Below are 21,320 nucleotides of genomic sequence, written 5' to 3' on the forward strand. Positions count from 1 at the left end.
CACTTTTCCCCAGGCACGGACAGGCCCCTGATGCTGTGAGCCCTTAGACATGTGCAGCAGACAAGTTTAGAGGGCACCAGAGGCTGGCAGGCAAGTACCCAGCTGGGTTACCTCCTCCAGTAGGGGGGGAGGGGAAGAAAAACATTTCTAGACTGCTGACAAGGACCAAAGACCATGGCTTGGTGGTATGTTAGGAGCCCACCTTGCCTTCTAGATTTTAGGAGGTACTAAGTGCTGAGATGTACAAAAGCATCTGAAACACTGGTATGACAAGCCTGGGATTGTAGCCACAGCTAAGGCCAACCACGGCCAGAAAGGGACAGCACCAGGAAACCTGTTTTGAGTGCCTGGGCAGAGCCTGTGGCCAAGCAAAGGCTAGAGAAGAGCTGGAGGAAACAGCAGTGTGAGGAAGCCACAGGTCCCACCCCTCGGTGCTCACGGAATCATGGAATGAGAGTTTACCCGCAGGTCCTAGGCACTCGCCACGGGCAGCAGGTGCTGGGGCTACTGACACCAAGCAGGCCGATTTAGAATCTATTCCCAACGATAGCACGTGGTTCAAACAGCGCTTAAGTGTGTTGTTACTTAGAAAAGCCCAGGGAATTCAAAGATGGAGAGGAGGGGTGGTTCAGGTAGTAGAGCACCTACTTAGTAAGTTCAAGGCCCTGAGTTCAAATCCCAGTCTTGCCAAAAGCAGTAAATGTGGCAGTGCCAGGGACTCTCACAAGAGAAATACAATGCACACTGTGTGAGATGATCCTGGGAAGACACCACAGAGATGCAACTATGCTGGACGCCAGCACCCATTTCCTTCCCAACCTGTCACCATGTCAGGGCTTACTCTAGCCTCAAAAAAAAAAAGGAGTTCTTAAATCTTAAACTTTAAAGGTCCTACAGAATTTAGCCATCAGAATAAAGCCATAATTATGTACAATTTCAAAAATTAGGAGAAATTCCTACCTGCCGCAGATTTTACAATTACACTCATTCTCCTCCTCACAGAGTCAAAACTCAGAACTTCCAGTAATTCAAATCTGAAAAAGAAAAGTAACAAGTTTACTGTCCTCCAGGTCTGTGGAGTGCCAAACCCACAGCAGGGTGGCAGCACCCTCCGCTCTCTGCCAGCCCTGCCCACCCTGTGTGGGTCGCTCCTTGAAGACTCTGGATCTCCCAGAATGCCCAGCTCAGCCTCTGCTGGGGCAACACATAACTTCTCTGTGGATGTGGAAAGCTGACCAGAGATCTGCACTGAGGCCAGCTATGAAAATGGTTGAGCTGCTGAGGGAGGTGGTGAAATGGACTGGAAGACAGCATCAACCTGTATGCGATATGACAACCAACCCTGTTTTCTGATGCCTTCAACACAAACCTCCTGCCTTTGCAATCAATTGTGAGGAGACATGACCCCACTCATCTGACGAATCTGTGGTCTCAGGGAGAGGTAATGTGACTGACACTGGAGTGGTCCCCAATGGAGATCAAAGGCACAGTTGTATAAAGTGCCTTCAGGAACACCTGCTCCACCACCCACACATGGGGGACCGGTGCGAACCATCCCCTTCATGGACTGTCACAGGAGTCTGGGAGCTCGGAATATTCTAGAAGCCTTGAGAACTCCTGAGTTGACCAAAAATACATGATAATGAAACTTTCTTCACTGAACACCAGTTTACCTCCAAGGAAAACACTAGGTAGGATCACCCCATGACATCATCAATCCCCTGCCCCTTCTACCATGCAGGTATCTAGAAGGTTCTGCGATGGGAGATCATGGTGTCCTTACCTCTCCAGGTCGTTGTCTCTGTTTAGTATCTCCATGAAATTATCTTTCAGCCTTAAGTACGTGAAGCCAAGCCTGCAACAGAGAAGGCAAAGGCTTGGCTGAATCTGAAATGCAGAATCCAACCAGCACCCAACGCTTCTCACACTGAGCGAGAGAAAGGCTGCTTTTTGAAGAAACCCTTCCAGCGAAACAGAGGTTGCAAAATGCAGTTAAGGGATCATAAAGCTAATGTATTGTCAACTCAGAAAATGCTCCAAGCAAAGTCTCCAGCTTACCACTGTCCTCCCCACACCAGACACAGGGGTCATTCTGTGTGATGGTTTTCAGAAAGAGGACAGCAGGGCTCTGGACTAGGTTCCTATTTCTGCTACTCTCTATACTGTTTAGTGGGTGTCAGGATGAGGAAGACCTCAGAGGCCGCCTGCTGTGGCTCCAGGCTCCCCCAGCCCTGGCCTGGGAAGCTGACTACCCATGGCAGCCCAGCCATGAGGGTACTGCCTCTGCATATGGCATGTGGTGTCGTCCCTCTCCATGCAGTGTCACCCTCTCCATGCTGTGTCACCCCTCCTCTCCAGCCCTCCCTCCCTGCCACTGCCATTTAAGGACACAGCTGAAGGCTGTCACCTTGGCCCTGGACTTTTCAGCCTGAACTGTGAAAAATACAGTTACAGAACTGTAATTACACTAATGACCCACTGTGTCTCTTATGAGAACTCTGTCTACGCACAGCCAGCCATCAGCGGCCTGCCAGGATGCACAGTGCAGGGAAGCAGTCGGTGTGTGGTCTGCACAGTGCTGACTGGCACCCCAGTGGAGGAGTGCCACACCTTTCCAGGTGCAGGGCACTTGCTGGGAGAGCAAGGAGAGGGCCGAGGACCCCACTAAAGATGGGGATGGAACCCATCACTTAATAGTGCCAGGTGGGAACCAGAGCAGAGGAGAAGGCCCTACAGAAATCATGAGCCCATAGGGAAGGCCTGTCTGCAGGGGACTGTGGCTTATTTAATCCTGTGCAAATCTGTCAACAGCTTGACCTAGCCCAGGAACCTCATGCATGTGCCTCACGTGAACACCAAGCCTGAGCTGTAGCACAGGAGAGTGCGGCAGTGTACATCAGCGCTGGGACGCATGAGTGCACAGAGCTTGTGCTTCACCCTGCGGGTACCACCTGGCTCTTAGTGGCAGAGAAGACCCGGAGTGCTGAGTACTCCCAACAGTCAGGGACTGTCACTGACTGGAACTGTGCCCTGTGTCTGGGATGCCTGAAGCACCTTCCTGAGCATCTACAGACACTGGCATGTCTCTCCAAGAGGCCTCAACAAAGACCCTCTGAAAACAAGACTCCACATTGGGCGCAAAAGCTTTGTTTGGATGATTAGTCACAAAAAAAACAGGCAGAACCTTGCACCAATACTTCTTTCCAGTGATATGACTGGAAATACTGTGGACAGCTGGGCCTCAGTGTTCCAGCATCAGGAGGAAGACTGGAGAGGGGAAGGCTCCCACCTAGAATGCCAGGACACTGGAGATGGCCTGAACTAGCTTACTGTAGATGATTGGAAAATGGCCAGGAGAGCACAAAAGCCACACTGCTTTTCATCAAGGGTCACCCCCCGACGGGCCTGGCTGAGCACAGAGGGTGAGTGGTGCTTTCCAGAATAAATCGGGGTATGGTCTGTGTTAGACAGCCCATGCTACGAGCACCACCTGCTCTAAGACCCAGGCTGGAGGGGCCGACCCACCTCTGCACACCTTCAACCAGCGCCACCTCGTCAGGCGAGGAAGATATGTACACACAGGACTTGGCTGAATCTGGCGACTTCCCGGGGCCATCACCAAGGTCCACATGGTCATCTTCCTTCACTTGGACGGTGTGGCAGAGGCAGAGAGCCCGGAAAAACAGCTCCTCCCGCTCCTGTCCAAACACAGGCAAGACAAATCTACAAGACCACTGACAGAAGGCCTGGCCTCCAAGAGACAGCCACTGGCCCGGCCCTCCACTGGTCTACATTTGGCTCCTCTGTCTTCCAGCTGTGAAATTACAGGAGACAGACTGAAGGCAGGGGCTCTGGCCAGCATGACACTGCCAGGAACTGTGAGACACTCAAAATGGCAAGTGATGGCTTCAAGTTTGGGAAAGTCACATGCGAGAGCCACACCCTGGATGGGCTGTCATTCCTGGTAACAAACAGCACCCCGCACCGTGCAGGACGGAGACGCCTATGTACAGTGTGCCAGCAGCCTCAGCTCCCAAGAAAGGAGCCAGAACTGGTGTGCTGGGTCCCAGCAGGCTGACTGCAGCCCTCTGCCCATAAGCATAACTCCTTTCATGCTGCCTGCTGCACATGGAAGCTGAGGTCTGGAGGGTCTGGAACCTGTGTACAGCCAGAGCAGTAGAGGAAGGGCTGACTCTGTGTGTGTGTAGGGAAGCTGGGGGGGGGGGGGACTGGAAGGAGGCTGATCTACAGCAGCCACAGGACACCTGACCCCTCCCTCCTCTCTGGGGTGCTCACGTTAGAGAATGTGTCCTGGTCGTGTTATGTGTTAAACTCCTACCCACAGATGCCAGGAGCTGGAGCCATCCTGCTAAGGGCCGTGAGTGTGGTCACCACCCGTGTATGTGGGTGTGCACATATGTATCCATAAACATGTGTGCCTGTACACAAGGGTGCGCACACACATGTAATGCTCACACGTTACTCTGGGTCACAGCCTTTTCTGTACACACAGTGTTTCCAAGAAGTCAATTCTAGTGTGTGAATAACTGTCCCCCCCAGGGAACAGAGTATTGCAGTGACATCACACCATGGGCTCACAGAGGTACCACAGATAGCCCTGCCTTTTTCAGACACCCTGAATGAAAGGGGATGGCTTTTGTGAGCAAGAGCCACAAGACTCACATCCTGAACAGGTGCTGCACATGTACAGGCGTCAGGAGCCACTCACACTCACAACCTGAACAGGCACTGCACATGTACACGTGTCAAGAGCCTAGCACACTCACATCCTGAACAGGCACTGCCCAAGCACACGTGTCAAGAACCACACACACTCACATCCTGAACAGGCGCTGCACATATACACATGTCAAGAGCCACGCACACTCATATCCTGAATAGGCGTTGCATGCACACACCTGTCAAGAGCCATGCACACTCACATCCTGAACAGGTGCTGCCCAAGCACACGTGTCAAGAACTATGTACACTCACATCCTGAACAGGCGCTGCACACATACACGTGTCAAAAGCCATGCACACTCACATCCTGAATAGGTGCTGCACATGTACATGTGTCAAGAACCACGCATACTCACATCCTGAACAGGCGCTGCACACATACATGTGTCAAGAGCCACGCACACTCATATTCTGAATAGGCATTGCATGCACACACGTGTCAAGAGCCATGCACACTCACATGCTGAATAGATGCTGCCCGCGCAGATGTGTCAAGAGCCATGCACACTCACATGCTGAACAGGCACTGCCTGCGCACATGTGCCCACACTGGTGCGTACCTTCCCACTGACTCCCGGGGAGGAGTCGATCATGTCGATGCCGGCTGAGTCGGGGAGGACCTGCCCATTGCAGACGACGTGGGGCACGTAGACATGGCCTTCAATGCAGCACTCCCTGAAGGCCATGTTGTTCTCCGTGAGCGTGCCTGTCTTGTCCGTGAAGATGTACTCCACCTGGGGCAGTGCACACACAGGTGAGACGGGGGCTTCTCTCGTCCTTTGACACCAGGCTACCCTCACAGCCCAGACAGGGCCCAGGAGCACACACGCCTAACAGGAGTGACCAAGGCTGAGCAGAAAAGAACGTGGCCTTGTTGAAGGTCCTTCCCTCAGGAGCCAGCACAATGTGGGCTGGGGGCGATCTCACCGAGCAACAACAGAAAGCACTGTAACGTCATCATAACATCTGCAGTCGAGACTCAAGACCATGCAAGGTTTAGAAGACAGGAGCCCAACAACGAAAAGGACAAAATAGACTATGGACAAAGCACAGACCGTGGTGAAGACATAGCTACTCATTTAAACCCTAAATTTGGGTTAAATATTCTTCATGAGGAGCTCTAAGAAGCAGGTTCTGGGCCACACCTCAAGGTGAACAAGGTGACACTTAGCCTGCACTGTCCCTGCCCGACAAGGTGGGTGCTGGCAGGAGAGCTGGGGTTGAAGTCAGATTAAAGTACACAGGGACAGAAGGGAGCAGCCCGCTGCAGCCCCTTCCGCCTGAAATAGGCTACAAACCTATTTCTATAAAGCCATAGCACAATGTTATTCTTTCTTACTGTGTGCTTTACGCCCTAACATCATTTTTAAAAGGGTCAAACAGAAAAGAATAAATGTTAAGATGTTGGATTTATCCACTTGCTCAACTACAGCTAAACAGGAAGCACATTTCTAGGGATTGTACCTGTGATAACTAACAACAGAAAACTACAACCGCCACATGTTAACCTCTTCACATCTACCAGGCACTGAGGTTATCTCATTTAATCCTATTAACCATCATTACCCCAGTTCTACAATCATGGAGACAGGCTGAAAATTGTTCTGATAACCAGGAACAGCCAGGAGACACCTTCATTTCGACTAGACCAAGTCTGTGAGAGCCCTTGATTTGTTTTTCAGACAGTTTGTTGTTCAGAAATGCTTTTGGCTTCATGTGAATTCATTATTTCTAACAGATTGGTGGCAGAATCCTTAGTTTTCAACAGATAAGATCTTATCATCTGCAAACGGGGACAGTCCAACTTCCTCTTCTCCCTGGGATGCCCTTTATTTCTTTCTTTTGCCCGACTGTCCTGCATGAGCAGGGGCCTGGACCACTCCTGACCTCTGGCTGAGGGCTGGCCACACCATTTTCAGGTATGCTGAGGAACTTCCTTCCACACCTGGCTGTTAGGAATGGAAGGAAGGGCAGGTGCTTCTCATCAGTTGCTTTTTCTGCATTGTCCTGTTGTCTTGTTCTTCTGCCAGTGTGCTACATTGATTCTTGATGTGCACTGGGGAGCCATGTGGAATTGGGTGCGTCTGCCTGGTCGCAGGGCTTGTGGAGTCACTCTGGCACCTGGTCTCGGTGCCTGGTCTTCTTGGGGCTGGTGGTCTTGTTTGTCATTGTTCATCGTGGGGTTTGCATCTCTGCCCAGTAGGGACAGTGGCTTTCTTCTTTCTTCACTCTGTGCTCAACACAGGCGTGTCCTCCTCTGCCAGGAACAGCTGCTGGCTCTGCAGGCTCCAATACAACCATGCACAGAGCCTGCCACTCCGAGGCAGCATGGCCTCTGGGATGGACAGTTGGACAATCTTCTGAGCCTCAGTTTCCCCTCTGGAAATGGAGGTGGTGGCGCTGACCTCTGGGCTGCATCTTCCCCTGAGAAGCAGACTTGTGCCTCGCACAGCACCTTACATGCCTGCGGAGAGCAGGCATCATCTGACTAGATGCTGATGGCAACAGGTGGCCTCGAAGTGCCCGCCTGTCCTGACCTCGGGACTTCCCTATAACCAGCACTGCAGCCTAGCTCAGGAGAGCACAGGTCAAGTCTTGTCGCAGTGGACTCTAGACAGGGCTCGAGGGTCTTAGCACTGCTTAATGTTCCTCTTAGAGCAAAACCTTTCCCAGTAGGTGTCTCAGGAACACACAAAACAGGCCGTGTGTGCTGCGCGGCTGCAGGGGGCTCTTCCCTCAGCCCTGACTCAGGCATTGCTGCCAGGAAGAAGCAGCCCAACCAGGTTGTAGAATGTGCTAGAAGAAAGTACCAAATGCCAAACCAGCCACCAGGCAATCCTCATTTCTGGTGAAGGGTACTTCTCACCGGAGGCAGCTCAAGCCCAGGACCATCGCTGCTGGGCCCTCTGGGCCCATGGCAACCACCAGTACCTCAGGCTGGATCAGAGGACAATGAGTGTCATCTACCAAATGGTGTTTCTGTCAGGACAGGGTGCGACTTTCTGCGCTTCTGTGTTCCCAGGTAGCACTAAAACCAGACGGGACCTCATGCTGCAGGGACACAGTATGTGTGGGATGGGCAGCACAGCCTCCCACCCCCAGTGGTTCTGAGTCACTCTCCACCATTTTGTGTCATCTGCACCATGTCTAGCCAGGTAGCACCCGTGGTTTCCCATACCCACAGAACAAGACACCTCGGGGGTATAGATGAGGGTCCTGATCTCATGTGGCTGCCACCCTAATCTAAACCCAGGCATTCCGAACTCTGTGCCACATGATGTGCCACTCATCTGTCTTCTTTAAAGAGAAGATACAAGAGGCTGTAAGGATTAATTATCACCTACAAAAGCAGAGGGTAGGCGATCTTGCCGTTCCCATCCACACAACAGTAAGGCCCAGAAACAGGAAAAAAATCCAGACTTGGTTAATGCAATTAATTTGGCATAGGTTATAAACTGCCAGTTGTTAGGCTGATAGAAGTTCAAAGCCAGCCCTTCAGCGGGTCTAAATGCATGCATGACAGTGGAAAAGGTCTCATCTGACCTCAGGATGACTTAGCACAGCGGGAGCCACAGAGAATCAGATCTGGAGACGCACAGGAGGTTGGCACGGAACTAGCAAAGTATGGGAGATGCCAGCAGATACTGACCTGCCCCAGCTCCTCATTAAGGTCAGAAGTGTTGACCAGGGGTCCCTCGCCCATCTCCTCATCAAACATGTCTTCATCCCAGGTGATGAAGTAGGAGCCCAGGAACTTCTGCATCTCCACTGTGACGTACATGGACACGGGGATGATGTAGTTGAAAAGGACCATGAAGGCCAGGAAGTCGGTGAAGGCCCTGAGGAACTGAGAGCAGGGGCTGCATCAGAGACGGTGTAAGTACCAAGTACCAAGCACCTTGTTGCACTGGGGAGTACTGAATATCAAGACCATACTGGAGGGGGGAGGGGGGAGGAAGCTTATTGAGCCCTTACTGCAGGGGGAGTACTAAGATCTTACCCGGAGGCATAAATGGTAGTGTAATTTGGGACCACACCATTTTCAGACTGCCCCGGCCAGGAGTAGGAGTGTTCAGCTGCACTATCAGGAGGTTACACAAGTAAGTGCACTGCCTTGGCACGGGCCAGTCTATGCAACTTCATGACTGAGAATTCATGACCTCTCTTTGTAACTGACAAATTACCAAAGCTACTAAGAAACAACCCAGAAGCCACACAAAGTAGAAGTGCCTGGTAAGAATGACTTTTCCATAGTCTTATTCCGAGGCCTGAAGGCATGCCAGTTTTAGGGAGGGAGAGGCAAAGTGACACAAGAGGAAAGCCTTGGAACAGCATCTGGGTCTGTACACGGCCCTGCTCTGAAGGCAGAGCAAGCTTTTTTCTGACATGCACCATGACACGCACCATTTATGTCCCAATAATGAATAAGCATCGCTGAGCATGCCATCAACATGGGGTGCTATGCTGGATTTTGTAGATGTCAGCATATGCACCCCTATTTTGGGTTGACCGCCTTTACCTTGGGTCATCCCAAAGCCCATGGGTCACCTTGCCCATTCCTACCAACTGCAGGTGCCCCCAGCCCCAGCTGCATCAGCGACATGTTGCCGCTAGGATGCCCATTTCTGGTCACACACTATTTCTAGTGTCAGACGCAAGATGCGTTGTCCCAGCTACGTGCCAGACACAGAGTGCTTTCCCTGGCAACAAGCCAGCTACAGAATGTCCTGCCCTGGCTAGCTGATGTCTCCAGGGTCCAGCTGTGACTACAAAGATTTCCTCCTTCCAGCCCCTTCCCCTGGTTTGGGCTCCTCTTCATACTATAACTATCTCCCCTGCCTGAGAGTAGCTTTGCTACTCTCTATCCCGAGAGAGAGAGCCTGTCAGCTTCTACATGTCTGTGTCTGAGTGGTTTTCTGGGCCAGGGCTTATAGGAAACACCCTAAGAATTTCAGACACTGTTCTTACACATCTTCAGACTTGTTACTCAAGGACCCAAAGCCAGCAGAACAGCAGCGTCGGCTGACCTCTAAGGATCCATTCAAGCCTGCATGATCAGCCCTGTACCAAGCCTGTTGTGGTTTTCCAGCATTATCTTTTGTGACAGTCCCTTGGCAGGGCAGCCTCCATACCAGACTCCGCTGTCTCTCGGACTCGGTTTTCTGGTTGTACCAGGGTTCATCTCGGAATGGCTCGCTCTGCCACACATACTTCAGGACAGTGTTGACCAGGGCCTTGCTGATTAGGATGCAGAGGTACACAATGAGGAAGGCATTCATTGACCTGGAGCACACGGAGAGGGAGGTAGTTAGACCTCTTCACACAGCAGGGGCGGAGCTCTTCCTACCTCCCTCACAGCACCGAAGGAACTCTTACTGTCCCCCCGCCCCACCCCCCAAGCAGGGCTTCACTATGTGAGGAAGAGCCAAGCCACCCACCAAGGCACCCCAAAGATGGCAGCGCCCCACCAGACAGTGGGAAGGGATGCAAGGAGCAAGGGAGAAACAGCAAAAACACTCTGTGTGGCTGGAATGCTACCACTTTAAAGAAAGCTCAGAAGCTTCCACCAGGAAGCATCAACAAGGGAGTCAAAATTCAGTGATTACTTCCCTTAAGGAGAGGAAGGGGCAAAGTCAGGAGGGAGGGGCACAGTCAGAAGGGAGGGGAAATGTTCAGGTGGGAAGAGCCCAACTTCGGCTGTGGGACAGAGGCTTATTTTCTACAATCAGGCTCCACCTTTATACTTGAGCCAGGATAGCAGAGGCCTGGGACAGCACGTCCAGGCCCTCTCAGGGGCCAGGATCCCTGCTGTCAGTCCTCCATGCAGCTCTAGCAGCTCTACAGAGGGGTACGGGAAGCACTCAGCACCCCACCTCGAGCAGGGCACATTTTAACATGGAGCAAACCCAGCCATCACCCTGGCGCACTGTTGTCAGGTGTAGTGTCTCATGAAGAGCCTGTTCACTCTCCCAGCAGAAAATGCTGGCTCTCACCAAGTCCCCAGATTAAATAACCCCATTTTTGAGGCCTGCGTGAGTTTGTGGTGGTAACAGCTGTGCTGGTCTGGGCCCTGGGATCTAGGGCAGGAGTTCAAGGCTGAGCTCTTACACCTACAGAATCAGCTCTGCAGGGGTCAGGACCTTGGAGGAAAGGAACAGGTCAGGGGAAACACTGTGTACAGCACTTAGCGATGGCCAATAGCAGTGACAGGGAAGGGGAGGGACCTTACTTTTCCACAGCAGAGCGCTTCTGGGACTTGGACTGATAGTTCAAGGCCATCTTGGTCTCCATGCCTGTGTAGATTGCCACACCTGGAAGCAGAGGGCTGAACTTGGCACCTGGACCGCCGCGAGCCCCACGTCGCCCACGGGGGAACCAGCTGCACTTCTCATTTCCCAGGTAGGCAAACTGTCGGTTAGTCATGGGACAGGACATTTCAGACAGAGTTCTGAAGTCTGCTCTAATTGTTTAAATTCAGATGTTAACGTACTGAGTTTTCTGACCGTGGCCACATTTGTACTTTTCATGAAAACAGACAACAGCACATAGAAGTGGGGATACCAGAGAAGGCATGCAGACCTAAAGCAAGTTCCTCTGGGCTGGAGTTGTGTGAATCTCTTCAAGGACATAACTGTCGGTTTCCACGCTTGCCCTCTGCGTCCTGTTTGGTGGCTTAGTCCCATTTCCCGCCCCCCCCCCCGCCACCCCCCAAGGCTTCCTGGAGAGGCGGGTCCTGTGCTGGGCTCTGCACTCCGAAGCACTGTACCTGGAAGCAGTGCACCTAGACTACGCTGAAGGTTGCAGGCTTGCTTGGTGGAATGTTAACTTTACAAGCTATTGTAAGTCACTAACTAACTGGAATATTTACCGAAGATCTTCTCCGTATTCTTGAGCGTGGCTCCTCGGAGAAGCAAGTTTTCTGACCCCAGTGGCCTGAGAAGACAAGGATGAGAGAGTGTGAGGGAAACCATCTTCAGAGGCCGTGCCTTCCATGAGAACACTCCACCCCCACCCTCCCCCCACCCCCCCAGTCAGCCTGGCCTCGCCACAGGGCTGTGTGAGGCATGCAGGCTCTTTCTGGGGATAGTGACTTGTGGCAACAGTAGCCCCATCACCAGGAGAGCAGGGAAGCAGGACAAGGTCTCTGACCGGGCATCTAAAAGTTTTGACAGCACTCCTGCTCGAGGTCACACGTCAGATTCCTTCTGGTGGGCCAGTTAGCAGTACCTGGGCCACATCAGAATTGTCACCCCCAACCTTCAGCAGTGACCCTGAGGTGGGACCAGTCCTCCCCCAACCAGCTGAAGTTTGAGAACGGCTATGCTAAGGGATCTCAGGATCTTCTGCAGAGTTTCGTTCACCCCTCAGTTATTTCTGTCTTATCCTCATGACACTCAGGAGTCCTGCTTGGCTCCATCATGTTAAGGATAAGGGCAGGGCAGGATAAGGCTAGGAGGCCATTGCTGTCACGCGTGTGGCTATAATCCATACCTGGCTGCCTTGGGGAACGAGCCACAGCCAAGGATCCTAAACACACTCTAGGAGACAGTGCTGGCCGGCCCTGGGCAGTGAGCCACAGAGGCAACTCCGAGCTGTGCCAGGGGAAGCCAGTACCTGGGGGCTGGAAACATCGGTTCCTCCTGTTCTCTTTAGAAGTACATTCAAATGTACAAATTTCCCTATTACTAACACCTTCTTGGTCTCTCTGGAGGGCAGAGGCAGAGAGTTGACAAGTATTTGCAGAGGTTTGTCTTTGCTGTTTTTGGTTTGTATTTAATTTCGTTTTAATGTGGTTGAGAACTTGAGTATCACAACCTTAACATGCAGCCAGTGCATCCAGCCAAGGCAGCTCAGCCAGCACCCAGCTGGAAGCACGGTAGGGGCTGCCTGCTGGGGTACCCCAGGGAGGTATGGCTGTGGCTGGCAGCTGGCAGCCCGTTCCCTCTGCCTGACCACCTCTGAAGATGTGGCTCCCTGAGCTGCACAGGGCTGTCAGCTTCTGTTAGCAATACACTTACAATAATTCATGTCATAGGCGTTAATGAAAACAAATGGCCCATTTAAAATGGGTCTCTGGGAAGTCTAAAAATAAGAGACTCAACCAAGAACTTGCTTCTAGTTTGGACAGATGGAAGAAGAAATACACTTGAGGGGACTAAGAAGTGAGTAACTCAAAATAGTCAGTTTCTTCCAGCATTATGAGCATCTTTAAAGATTCAAATATTCAAAGTTTACTGAGTAGCATCAATATCAACACTAAAGGTTGGGTAAACTAAAGGTTGGGTAACATGGCACCCGTGGGCCCCTCCCCACGGGCAGGGAGCATGTCTCCACACAGAACCTGGTTGGCAGGGCTGACTCTAGATCTATCCCAAGGCCCATAGGGATTAACCTATCAACTCAAACTAGCCATGTAAACGCTGCATGCTTAAAGTGCCTTGAGGTAGAGGCAGGAAACAAGTCCCAAACCAATCAGGGAAAAGTGAGACCTGGTCTGAAAAATAACACATGCATCAAAGGGCAGGGAACATGGCTTAAGGGACAAAGTGATTGACTAGCACATGTGAGTTCCTCAGTTCAAAACTTGGTAGCAGGGCTGGGAAGGTGGCTCAGTGGAAGAGTGCTTGCCTTGCATACATGAGGCCCTGGGTTCGATTCTTCAGCACCACATAAGCAGAAAAAGCCAGAAGTGGTGTTGTGGCTCAAGTGGTAGAGCGCTAGCCTTGAGCTGAAGAGCTAAGGGATAGTGCCCAGGCCCAGAGTTCAGGCCCCACGACCAGCAAAAACAAAACAAAACAAAACAAAAAACTTGGTAGCAGGAAACAAAAGAAAACAGAGCACCACAAAGAACAGAGAAACACAAGCGATTCTGCAATAATATATACTGAGGAAGAACACAGCAACATCTCTAATACATCTGGAGAGGTATGGTGCTAACAGCCACCCACTGTGCTGGGTGACAATGGAACACGTGGAAGGCAAATTGCTTCCTTGAAACAACAGCTCTGAGCCCCATGGGAGGCAATCCCTAGGGACCAAGGGATATTTTGGTAACTATTTTGCAGTGTTTCTACTTCTGAGAAAACATTTTAATATACGATAATAACAGTATTGAGGATATAGAAACCGCTTGAGTCTAAGGAAAAATTCTCTGTTTATGGAGAAGCAGCTTTGAAGCCTGCTACACTTTTGCAGGGGTCTAAAGAAGGCTGGTAACGGGAGGGAGGACAGATGAACAACTGCAGGCATGGCACTCGGATGATCAACCTCAGGCATGGCACTCGGTAAACATGATGTGGAAAATGCACTATGCATTTTGAGGGCAGGGACAGGACGGGGAAATAGGAAGTGATGGAAAGCATGACATTGTCCAAAAAGACATGTACTCATTACCTGACATTTCTTTTTTAAAACCTACTTATAGGCTAATTTCCTAAACTAAAAATGCAAGTTATCATTTTATAAATAACTGCTAGACTCAAAACAGCATCAGATGGAAAAGGGAAGCGGGTAGCTCTCAGCTGGACATCTGAAGGTGATGTGGAGCTGTGGATGCACAGTGGGGGACTGCAGTGTTGACACAGACCCTGCGATGGACAGCTCACCCTGCAATGGTCATCCACCAGCCTGAGGGACAGCACACCCAACAATGGCCATCCACCTGCCTCCTGACAGGCAGCAGCTACCTACCTTCCTATGTGGGCTGGCGAGAGCTTCGAGTAAGACCTGCTCTAGTGACCAGCCCAAGTATACTAACACATCTGATAAAATGGCCTCCCAAGTGGAAACCAACTTCGCAGCATAAGTCTTGTCACACACAATGCATGGCTCTGTGCCCTGCCCAGGTGGCCACTCTGGGCAGTCTTGTGGAGCACCATTATTCCAACACACAAGCAAAGACAAACTCAGGACTGAGAACAGAGCCTGTTCTCTGTGAGGCTGAATCCTACTTTCCAAACAGAACAGATCAGCAAGAGGAGACGCTCAGACCAAGACAAGAAGGAGCTCCTCATACCACAGTGCTGCCAGGATTCCCACGACTCACCTCACCACAGGGTCGTGCTGCTCATTGTAAACATTGATGCGTCCCACAAACCTGGCAACAGAGAAGCCCGGTTAATGACTCGCGGGGAAGGGGCCCCTCAGGGGTGCACTCTTGTCAGGCAGGCCCCATTGAGAACAGATGCCTGTGGAAAGGTCATTCCCCTCCTCAGCAAACCTGCCAGGGCTTAGATGCTCCTCAACCATTTCTTGACAAACTGCCTGGACAGGGAGCAGCCTTCCTCCCCTAAGTTTAACCTGCAGGCCGCTGGGGTATGTGTGGACACTGCCTGGAATTTGTAGTGGAGCTGCCTGTCCACAGAGACTGGCGGCCCACGTCTGCAGGCCGTGCTCTCCAAGGTGGGGTGAACTTACTTGTAGAGGTCGGGCTGTGGCTGCTCGCACTCAATGGTGGCATGCAGCCTGTCGACATCCTCCTCCGTGTGGAAGCCCTTGGTGTCCGGCACCGCATAGTGGGTCTGCAGGCAGATGACAACACCAGCTCACAGCCTGCATCGCTCCACCCAGGCTGCTGGGGCACCGTCTGACCCCAGGGGCCACATGAGGACCACCAGGCCGCAGCCACCTCCCACTGCACCCCAGAGGACAGGTTTTGAAGGATTCCTAGGCTAGCCCTTTGTTAGATCAGGATGGAGAGTTAGAGATTCCGCAGCACTTTGGGAAGTTCTCTTATCTTCACAACAGGCCTTGACAATCAGCTCTGTCCCCCTTACACAGATGTGAGAAGTCAGACAGGGTGAAAAGCCCACTCAAGTCTCAAGAGTAGCGCAGGACTCCCCAGAGTTAAGACATCCAGGGACTCCTCTGTCCTGCTCTGTCTTCAAGGCTATGGTTCAACTGTGGTCCTCAGAATGCACCAATGGCACAGGTAGGATGCTAAGTACAAACACACTAGCAGCTAGCATACAACAACCATTCTAACACATTCAGCTCCCAAATGGGACAATAGCCCCCTGCTTCATCTCCAGCAGTGTGCTAACAGAGCGTTAGACACCTTTAAGCCTTCCACTGGACCAGCAATGGTTTCCCTGGGACCAGTCCAAACAGCAGTCCTTGGAAAACAGAGCGCCAGTGGCTCCCATAGTCTTGAAGGCTGGATCAGGCCTCTTCTCAGGCTCAGAATAAATCCTCCCTTCATCTAGGGCCCCCCCCTCCACGTCCAGTGGAAGTCCTGCAATGTGCAAGTGCTTATGGCAGAAGGTTCATTCCCTTGGGATACGCTATATAGAAAATGTGAAAATAAACACTAAAAATCCCAAGGACTTTCTACAATGATATGAACTACTGCATGAGAGACTGGCACATCTGCTGGTGTTCTGTGAAGACAGTGTCCCCATCTGTAGAAGAAGCTGCCTCACTGACAGGGACTATATAAGCACTGTTTTGGACCTGCAGATTCGTGAGCTATTCTCACTTTCCTCAGCTTGGGAACATCCAGACCTTTTAAGCAAAGAGAAGACATCCTGGAAGATAAACAGCGCTACGTTTTTTTCTATGATTGTCAATTAAAACTTCTGTAGCGTATATAGAATTCTGCCCATGTAGAATTCTATACCAAGTGTGACAAACTAATTACAGCTTTAGAAAATCCTTTTAAGAACATTTTTAGCAAAAAGATACTTACTGTAGAACACTCAGGCAAAAATCTATAACTGTGTGACTTTCCACCCAATCCTATGCTAGGAAAGATACCAATTTTGACTAGTAAAGTAGAAACCTTTAAAGATCCATCTGTCCATTTTGCTACTAAATGACCTGGGCTAACATGGCAACCATTTCTTTTTTTTGGGGGGGGGGTCTTGTAGTGGGGCCTGAACTCTGGGCCTGGGCGCTGTCCCTCAGCTCTTCAGCTCAAGGCTAGCACTCTACCACTTGAGTCACAGTGCCACTCCCGGCTTTTTTTCTTTTTTGCTTATGTGGTGCTGAGGAATCGAACCCAGGGCCTCTGGCATGCAAGGCAAGCACTCTACCACTGAGCCACCTTCCCAGCCCCAAACCACCAGAGCTAGCAGTAGTTACAGATGCTGAGTGGAAAAATGGGAGGAAAGCTGGCAGGTGCAAGTCCAGGCCCCCGCAGACACCAACAGCATCTGCACATAGCGGCCAGGTCCCCACCAGCAGCTTGGCTAGCTGCTGAAACTCTGACTGCACCCAACACAGGCACGTTACTTTATGACTGGACTCTCCGTCGAGGCTGGCGGTGGTGACGTGGCAGGTCCCGTCGGCTCGGTTGCTGGAAAGGAAGATCAAGTCACAGGGGAAGGTCTCATCCTCCTTGACCATGACGATGTCCCCGACCTGAAAGACAGAGGGGAGCGGAGCCCCATCATGGGATGGGGAGAAAGGGCCACGAGTCCCCTTCACAGGCTGGGCTGGAGCCCCCTCGCAGGATGGCCCCCTGTGCTGGAGTTCTTTCCTCTGTGGTGTTCAGTCCTCACTTGATACCACACCATTGGCTCAGAAGCCCCACGGCACACCAGGGAGACTGGGTACAACGAAATCCTGTTAGATGGACCACTCACTCTAGCATGGCCATTGCTAATCTGGACCAAATATGAGGAACTCCAATGTCTGATGAAGGGTGGAGAGGGAAGTGTCACTCAGGAGGATGTTGACAGCAGGTGTGAGAGTTCTCAGCACCTTGTGAGCAGACCACTCCCTCCCCCTCCCCCCTGCCTCCCAAGGGGAGGAGCAGCCACAGCAGAGAATCACACAGACTTCAAAAGGAAGTCATTCCCTAGGCTTTACATCCCCAGGGAGGGGATCTTCTTGACAGCTGAGGGTGGGGACAAGGGCCCCTCCAAGAGTCGTCCAATGCCAGGGAAACAGGTGTGATTTGGAAGGCAAGCAATCACTGAACCCCAGTGATCAGGGGGAGCAATGGCTGTGAGGCCTCCTTGGACAGCCTTGCTGCTGCTCCTGGGGCTCCTAGCTCTTGTCTACCTGCAAATGAGGCTCACCACAACATGCACACATTCCAAAATAGACCTCTGGAGAACCTTCCATCAAATCCCACCCAGGATTCAGAGCAGATGAGCTACTATGAAATGCAAATGGAAAGGCACAGGCCATAACCAGCTGAGATGATCCTGGAGGAGCGGTGGGCAGTGGGGTGGGACAGCACAGACACTGTCTGCATGGTGAGCACAGTGAGCATTGTGAGCACCATGAGACACCTCAGGGAAGGGCCTGGTCCTCAGGACTGGTGCAGACTGCACGTTCACAAATGATGCTGGAGCTAACAGGACCCTTGACCAAACTCCCACATCAGAGCCTCACTCAACTGGGACCAGAAACATTAACATGTAAAATATGAAACCACAGGTGTTTAGAAGAACAAGACAAGGTCAAACACCTGGGTGTTTCACACCTGGAAAACAGAGCCTTATGGGGAAGCTGAGAAGTCAGACTTCTTCAAGTTAAAGCTTCTGCTCTGCAAAGCACTATATGTCACATGATGGAACACACACTCAAAAAGGTGACAGAACCTCCACTGCCTACTAGCAGGCAGGAGAACAAAGGGACAGCCACAGCATGAGGAGTCCAGGGTGGTTGGGCACCGGGAAGGCTAGCCACGGTCCTCACACCCTTGAAGTGAGCGGGTGTCTAGGGCAAAAGCAGAGCCTCCAGGTTGGTTGGGGCCGCACGGTGGCTCTTCATGCTGTGGGAACCCTAAGTGGCAGCCACAGCAGGAGCGCCAGGACATTCCTCCTGAGCCAAAGCACAGCCTCCCAAAGAGTGGGGCAGCCAAGCCCCAGCCTCCAATCCAAAGACACAAAGTCTGTCTTCACACAACACCCTCTGGTTACAGCAAAAGCAGAAACACCTCACGCCCCTTGAGCAGCAAGTGACTCCCAGCTTGGCTGTGTGGACACCAAGGGCGGAACTCACTGGGGCAGAGGGGAAAGGGGAGGCCACACAGGCCAGACGAGAGGCTGGGGTGGAGGAAGGGGGAAGGCCCCCTTGGAATGGCAGTCCTGCAATGTTGACAGTGTGACCAGAAATGACCAAATCCAAGAGAGAGAACAGACTGGAGCAGGCTCCCCGGGGCCTAGTCCTGCCCACCATGACCACCCATGATACCATAACCATCCAAAACAAAACGTCAAGAAGGGCTAATTTCCGAGTACCCTCTCGTACCTTCAAAGGCAAAGGCAGCTGGCTTACTTGTTCAGCTACAAACCCCAGACCCCAAACATTCCCTTCTCTGCATCCTGCTTTATAAAGAAGGATGTATATCTAGAAGCACAGGTGTCTGCCAGGAAATGCCGTCATTACACGGACTGCACCAAGCCTCGACTCTGAGTTTGTTGATGTAGACGTGTTGTCTGGTTCCAGCCCAGTGGTCATCTAACTCCATGACACTGGGAAAACACCCCAAGCTGGCCCACCAAAGGGAAAGCGCCCTTAGCAGCACAAACATGATGCTACTTAGAAACAAGAGTAATGCACCAACACACACTAACACACAGCCCTGTGCTGCCCTGGGGGTGTTTGTGATCGCGTCATCCCACCATACACAGAGCAAATGTGTGGTGGTGGGGTAGGGAGCTGTGGCTGGCCCAAGACACACCCTGAGGATGACCAGCTGTCCAGCTGTCATGCTAGGCTAAGAGGAGACGTCTTTCCCTGGGACTGCCATGCTCTCTGATTTGATCCCAATCACTCCATCAGGCAAGCAGCCAGGACACAGGACAGAGCTGTAGGACAAGAGTGTGGGGTGAGGCCTGCACAGGGCAAGGTGTATATGGAGGAAGAGGTGGCTGGAGATAAAGCTGGGGAATGGAATCTGAGTTCACAGTCTGGTCAGGACTGAAGTAATGGGTTTACTTACACTGGGACAAGCTTTGGAACTCTTATTCTCTGCGCGCATGCAACACACACACACACACACACACACACACACAAACACACACACACACACACACACACACAGAGTCACTTGTGCACATACAGGCATTTCTGTACACACAGGTACTTCTGAATGGTCAGATAGGCCCAAATGTGACCCACTAAATAATCAAAACACACACAAAACCTTCAGCGATATGTTATATTCATAGGACACTTCCAAGTTCCTTTGAAAGCTGCGGTTAAGCCAGGTGCATGCATGGTGCATTACCCTCAGCTTCCGGCTCTGCTTCCGAACCAGCTTGCCATGCTGGATGAAGTGCACAGGACACTGGTTCATAGCATTATCTGCCTTGTGACGAAGCCAGTCTTCATAACCCTGAAAAGAGACACCCCCAAGTTAGCTGCACAAACATGTACTCCACATGGTCTGCTGGACACACCAAGACATTTCCCCACCATACTTTGACTTGCTTTATGTTCATGAGATTAGAAATATGATCCAAGTGTTTATAACTACACGTTTGTGACATGACCCATGACATCTCCTCAAGATAAATTCCTAAAAAGGAAGTGTCTGAGTCAAAAGTTGGGCAGGACTCTTAGCCCTCGGCTGTGACACAGTGATCTGATTGGTTCCTCGGTCACAGGTGATGGTGTCTGCCCACCACGCTCACCCCTATGTGTGCCGCACACCTCCACAAGCCAACAGAACAGGACTGGGATAGCCATCAGAATAGGCCTGGGAAAGACAGGTATTGTTTTCAAACCTGTATTTCCAGATTACTGTCAGATGAGACACAAAATGAGTTCACAGTAACTGGAATACTCTGCACAATTGTGTTCTAAAAAAAAACAAGTTAGGGTCTGAACTCCCAGTGGGAGAACACAACACACCTCCACACACACACACACCACTCCCCCCTCAGGGAACATGGACCATCCACACCTGTTACAAATCAGAGCAAATCGTGGCAATGTCTCCACACTACCTCTTGACTGAGGGCTATACTCATTCCATGTCTATGCAACAGTATTTCAGGCAAAGCCAAGTGCTGTAGTGCACACCTGTAATGTGGCTACTTGAAAGCTGAGATTACTAGGGTTTGTAGTTTAAGGCTAGCCTGACAGAAAAGAAAAAAGTTTGAGAGAACTGTCTCAACAAAGACCAGGATAGGCATTCGCCTGTCATCTTGGCTACTGGAAGCCTAATATAGGTGTACTGAACCCAGGAAATAAGACCCTCAAAATAGCACTCAAAAATAACCAGCAGAAATTAAGGCTAGAGGTATGGTTCAGCAGTAGTAAAATGCCTGCTTAGCAAGCATGAGGTCCTGAGTTCAAAACCCCAGTACTGCAGAGAGGAAAGGGAGGGGCTCTGCTAAGTAAGGCAGAGTGATGTGCACCTGTTATCCTAAGTCACTCAGGGAGCTGGACCAGGAGGGTCATGGCTCCAGTTACCCCAGGCGGAAAAGTCTGTGACTTCATTCTATGGAGGAAAGCTTATAAGAAGTGAGAACCTAGCCTAAAAGTGACCAGGGAAAGTCAGGGGTGGAAATGTGGCTCAGCAATAAAATACCAGTCCACCAAGCACAAGGCCCTAGAACTGAGTTAGAAGCTGCCATTCTATAAATTGCCCAGATGACTCAAGTGAAAAATGACCT

At 51.4% G+C, this 21,320-nt stretch overlaps 1 protein-coding gene across 3 annotated transcripts in view; it reads right to left on the bottom strand.

Annotated features, from left to right (window-relative positions):
• The window catches only part of Atp11a (ATPase phospholipid transporting 11A), a 99,272-nt gene that overhangs the window by 27,004 nt on the left and 50,948 nt on the right, over nt 1–21,320 (bottom strand). For all 3 annotated transcript variants that reach the window (XM_070002593.1, XM_070002594.1, XM_070002595.1), the window contains exons 5-16: nt 19,928–20,035; nt 16,975–17,103; nt 15,160–15,263; nt 14,789–14,839; nt 11,612–11,676; nt 10,973–11,054; nt 9,876–10,026; nt 8,393–8,590; nt 5,304–5,477; nt 3,526–3,698; nt 1,784–1,855; nt 961–1,034 (exon numbers count right to left, since the gene is read on the bottom strand). In XM_070002593.1, coding sequence (XP_069858694.1) covers nt 961–1,034; nt 1,784–1,855; nt 3,526–3,698; nt 5,304–5,477; nt 8,393–8,590; nt 9,876–10,026; nt 10,973–11,054; nt 11,612–11,676; nt 14,789–14,839; nt 15,160–15,263; nt 16,975–17,103; nt 19,928–20,035 — 1,381 coding nt within the window. The remainder of the gene's footprint in view (nt 1–960; nt 1,035–1,783; nt 1,856–3,525; nt 3,699–5,303; nt 5,478–8,392; nt 8,591–9,875; nt 10,027–10,972; nt 11,055–11,611; nt 11,677–14,788; nt 14,840–15,159; nt 15,264–16,974; nt 17,104–19,927; nt 20,036–21,320) is intronic.

This window comes from Dipodomys merriami, unplaced genomic scaffold (genome assembly GCF_024711535.1).
Source record: "Dipodomys merriami isolate MVZ:Mamm:240054 unplaced genomic scaffold, mDipMer1.0.p SCAF_6, whole genome shotgun sequence".
Taxonomy (NCBI): domain Eukaryota; kingdom Metazoa; phylum Chordata; class Mammalia; order Rodentia; family Heteromyidae; genus Dipodomys; species Dipodomys merriami.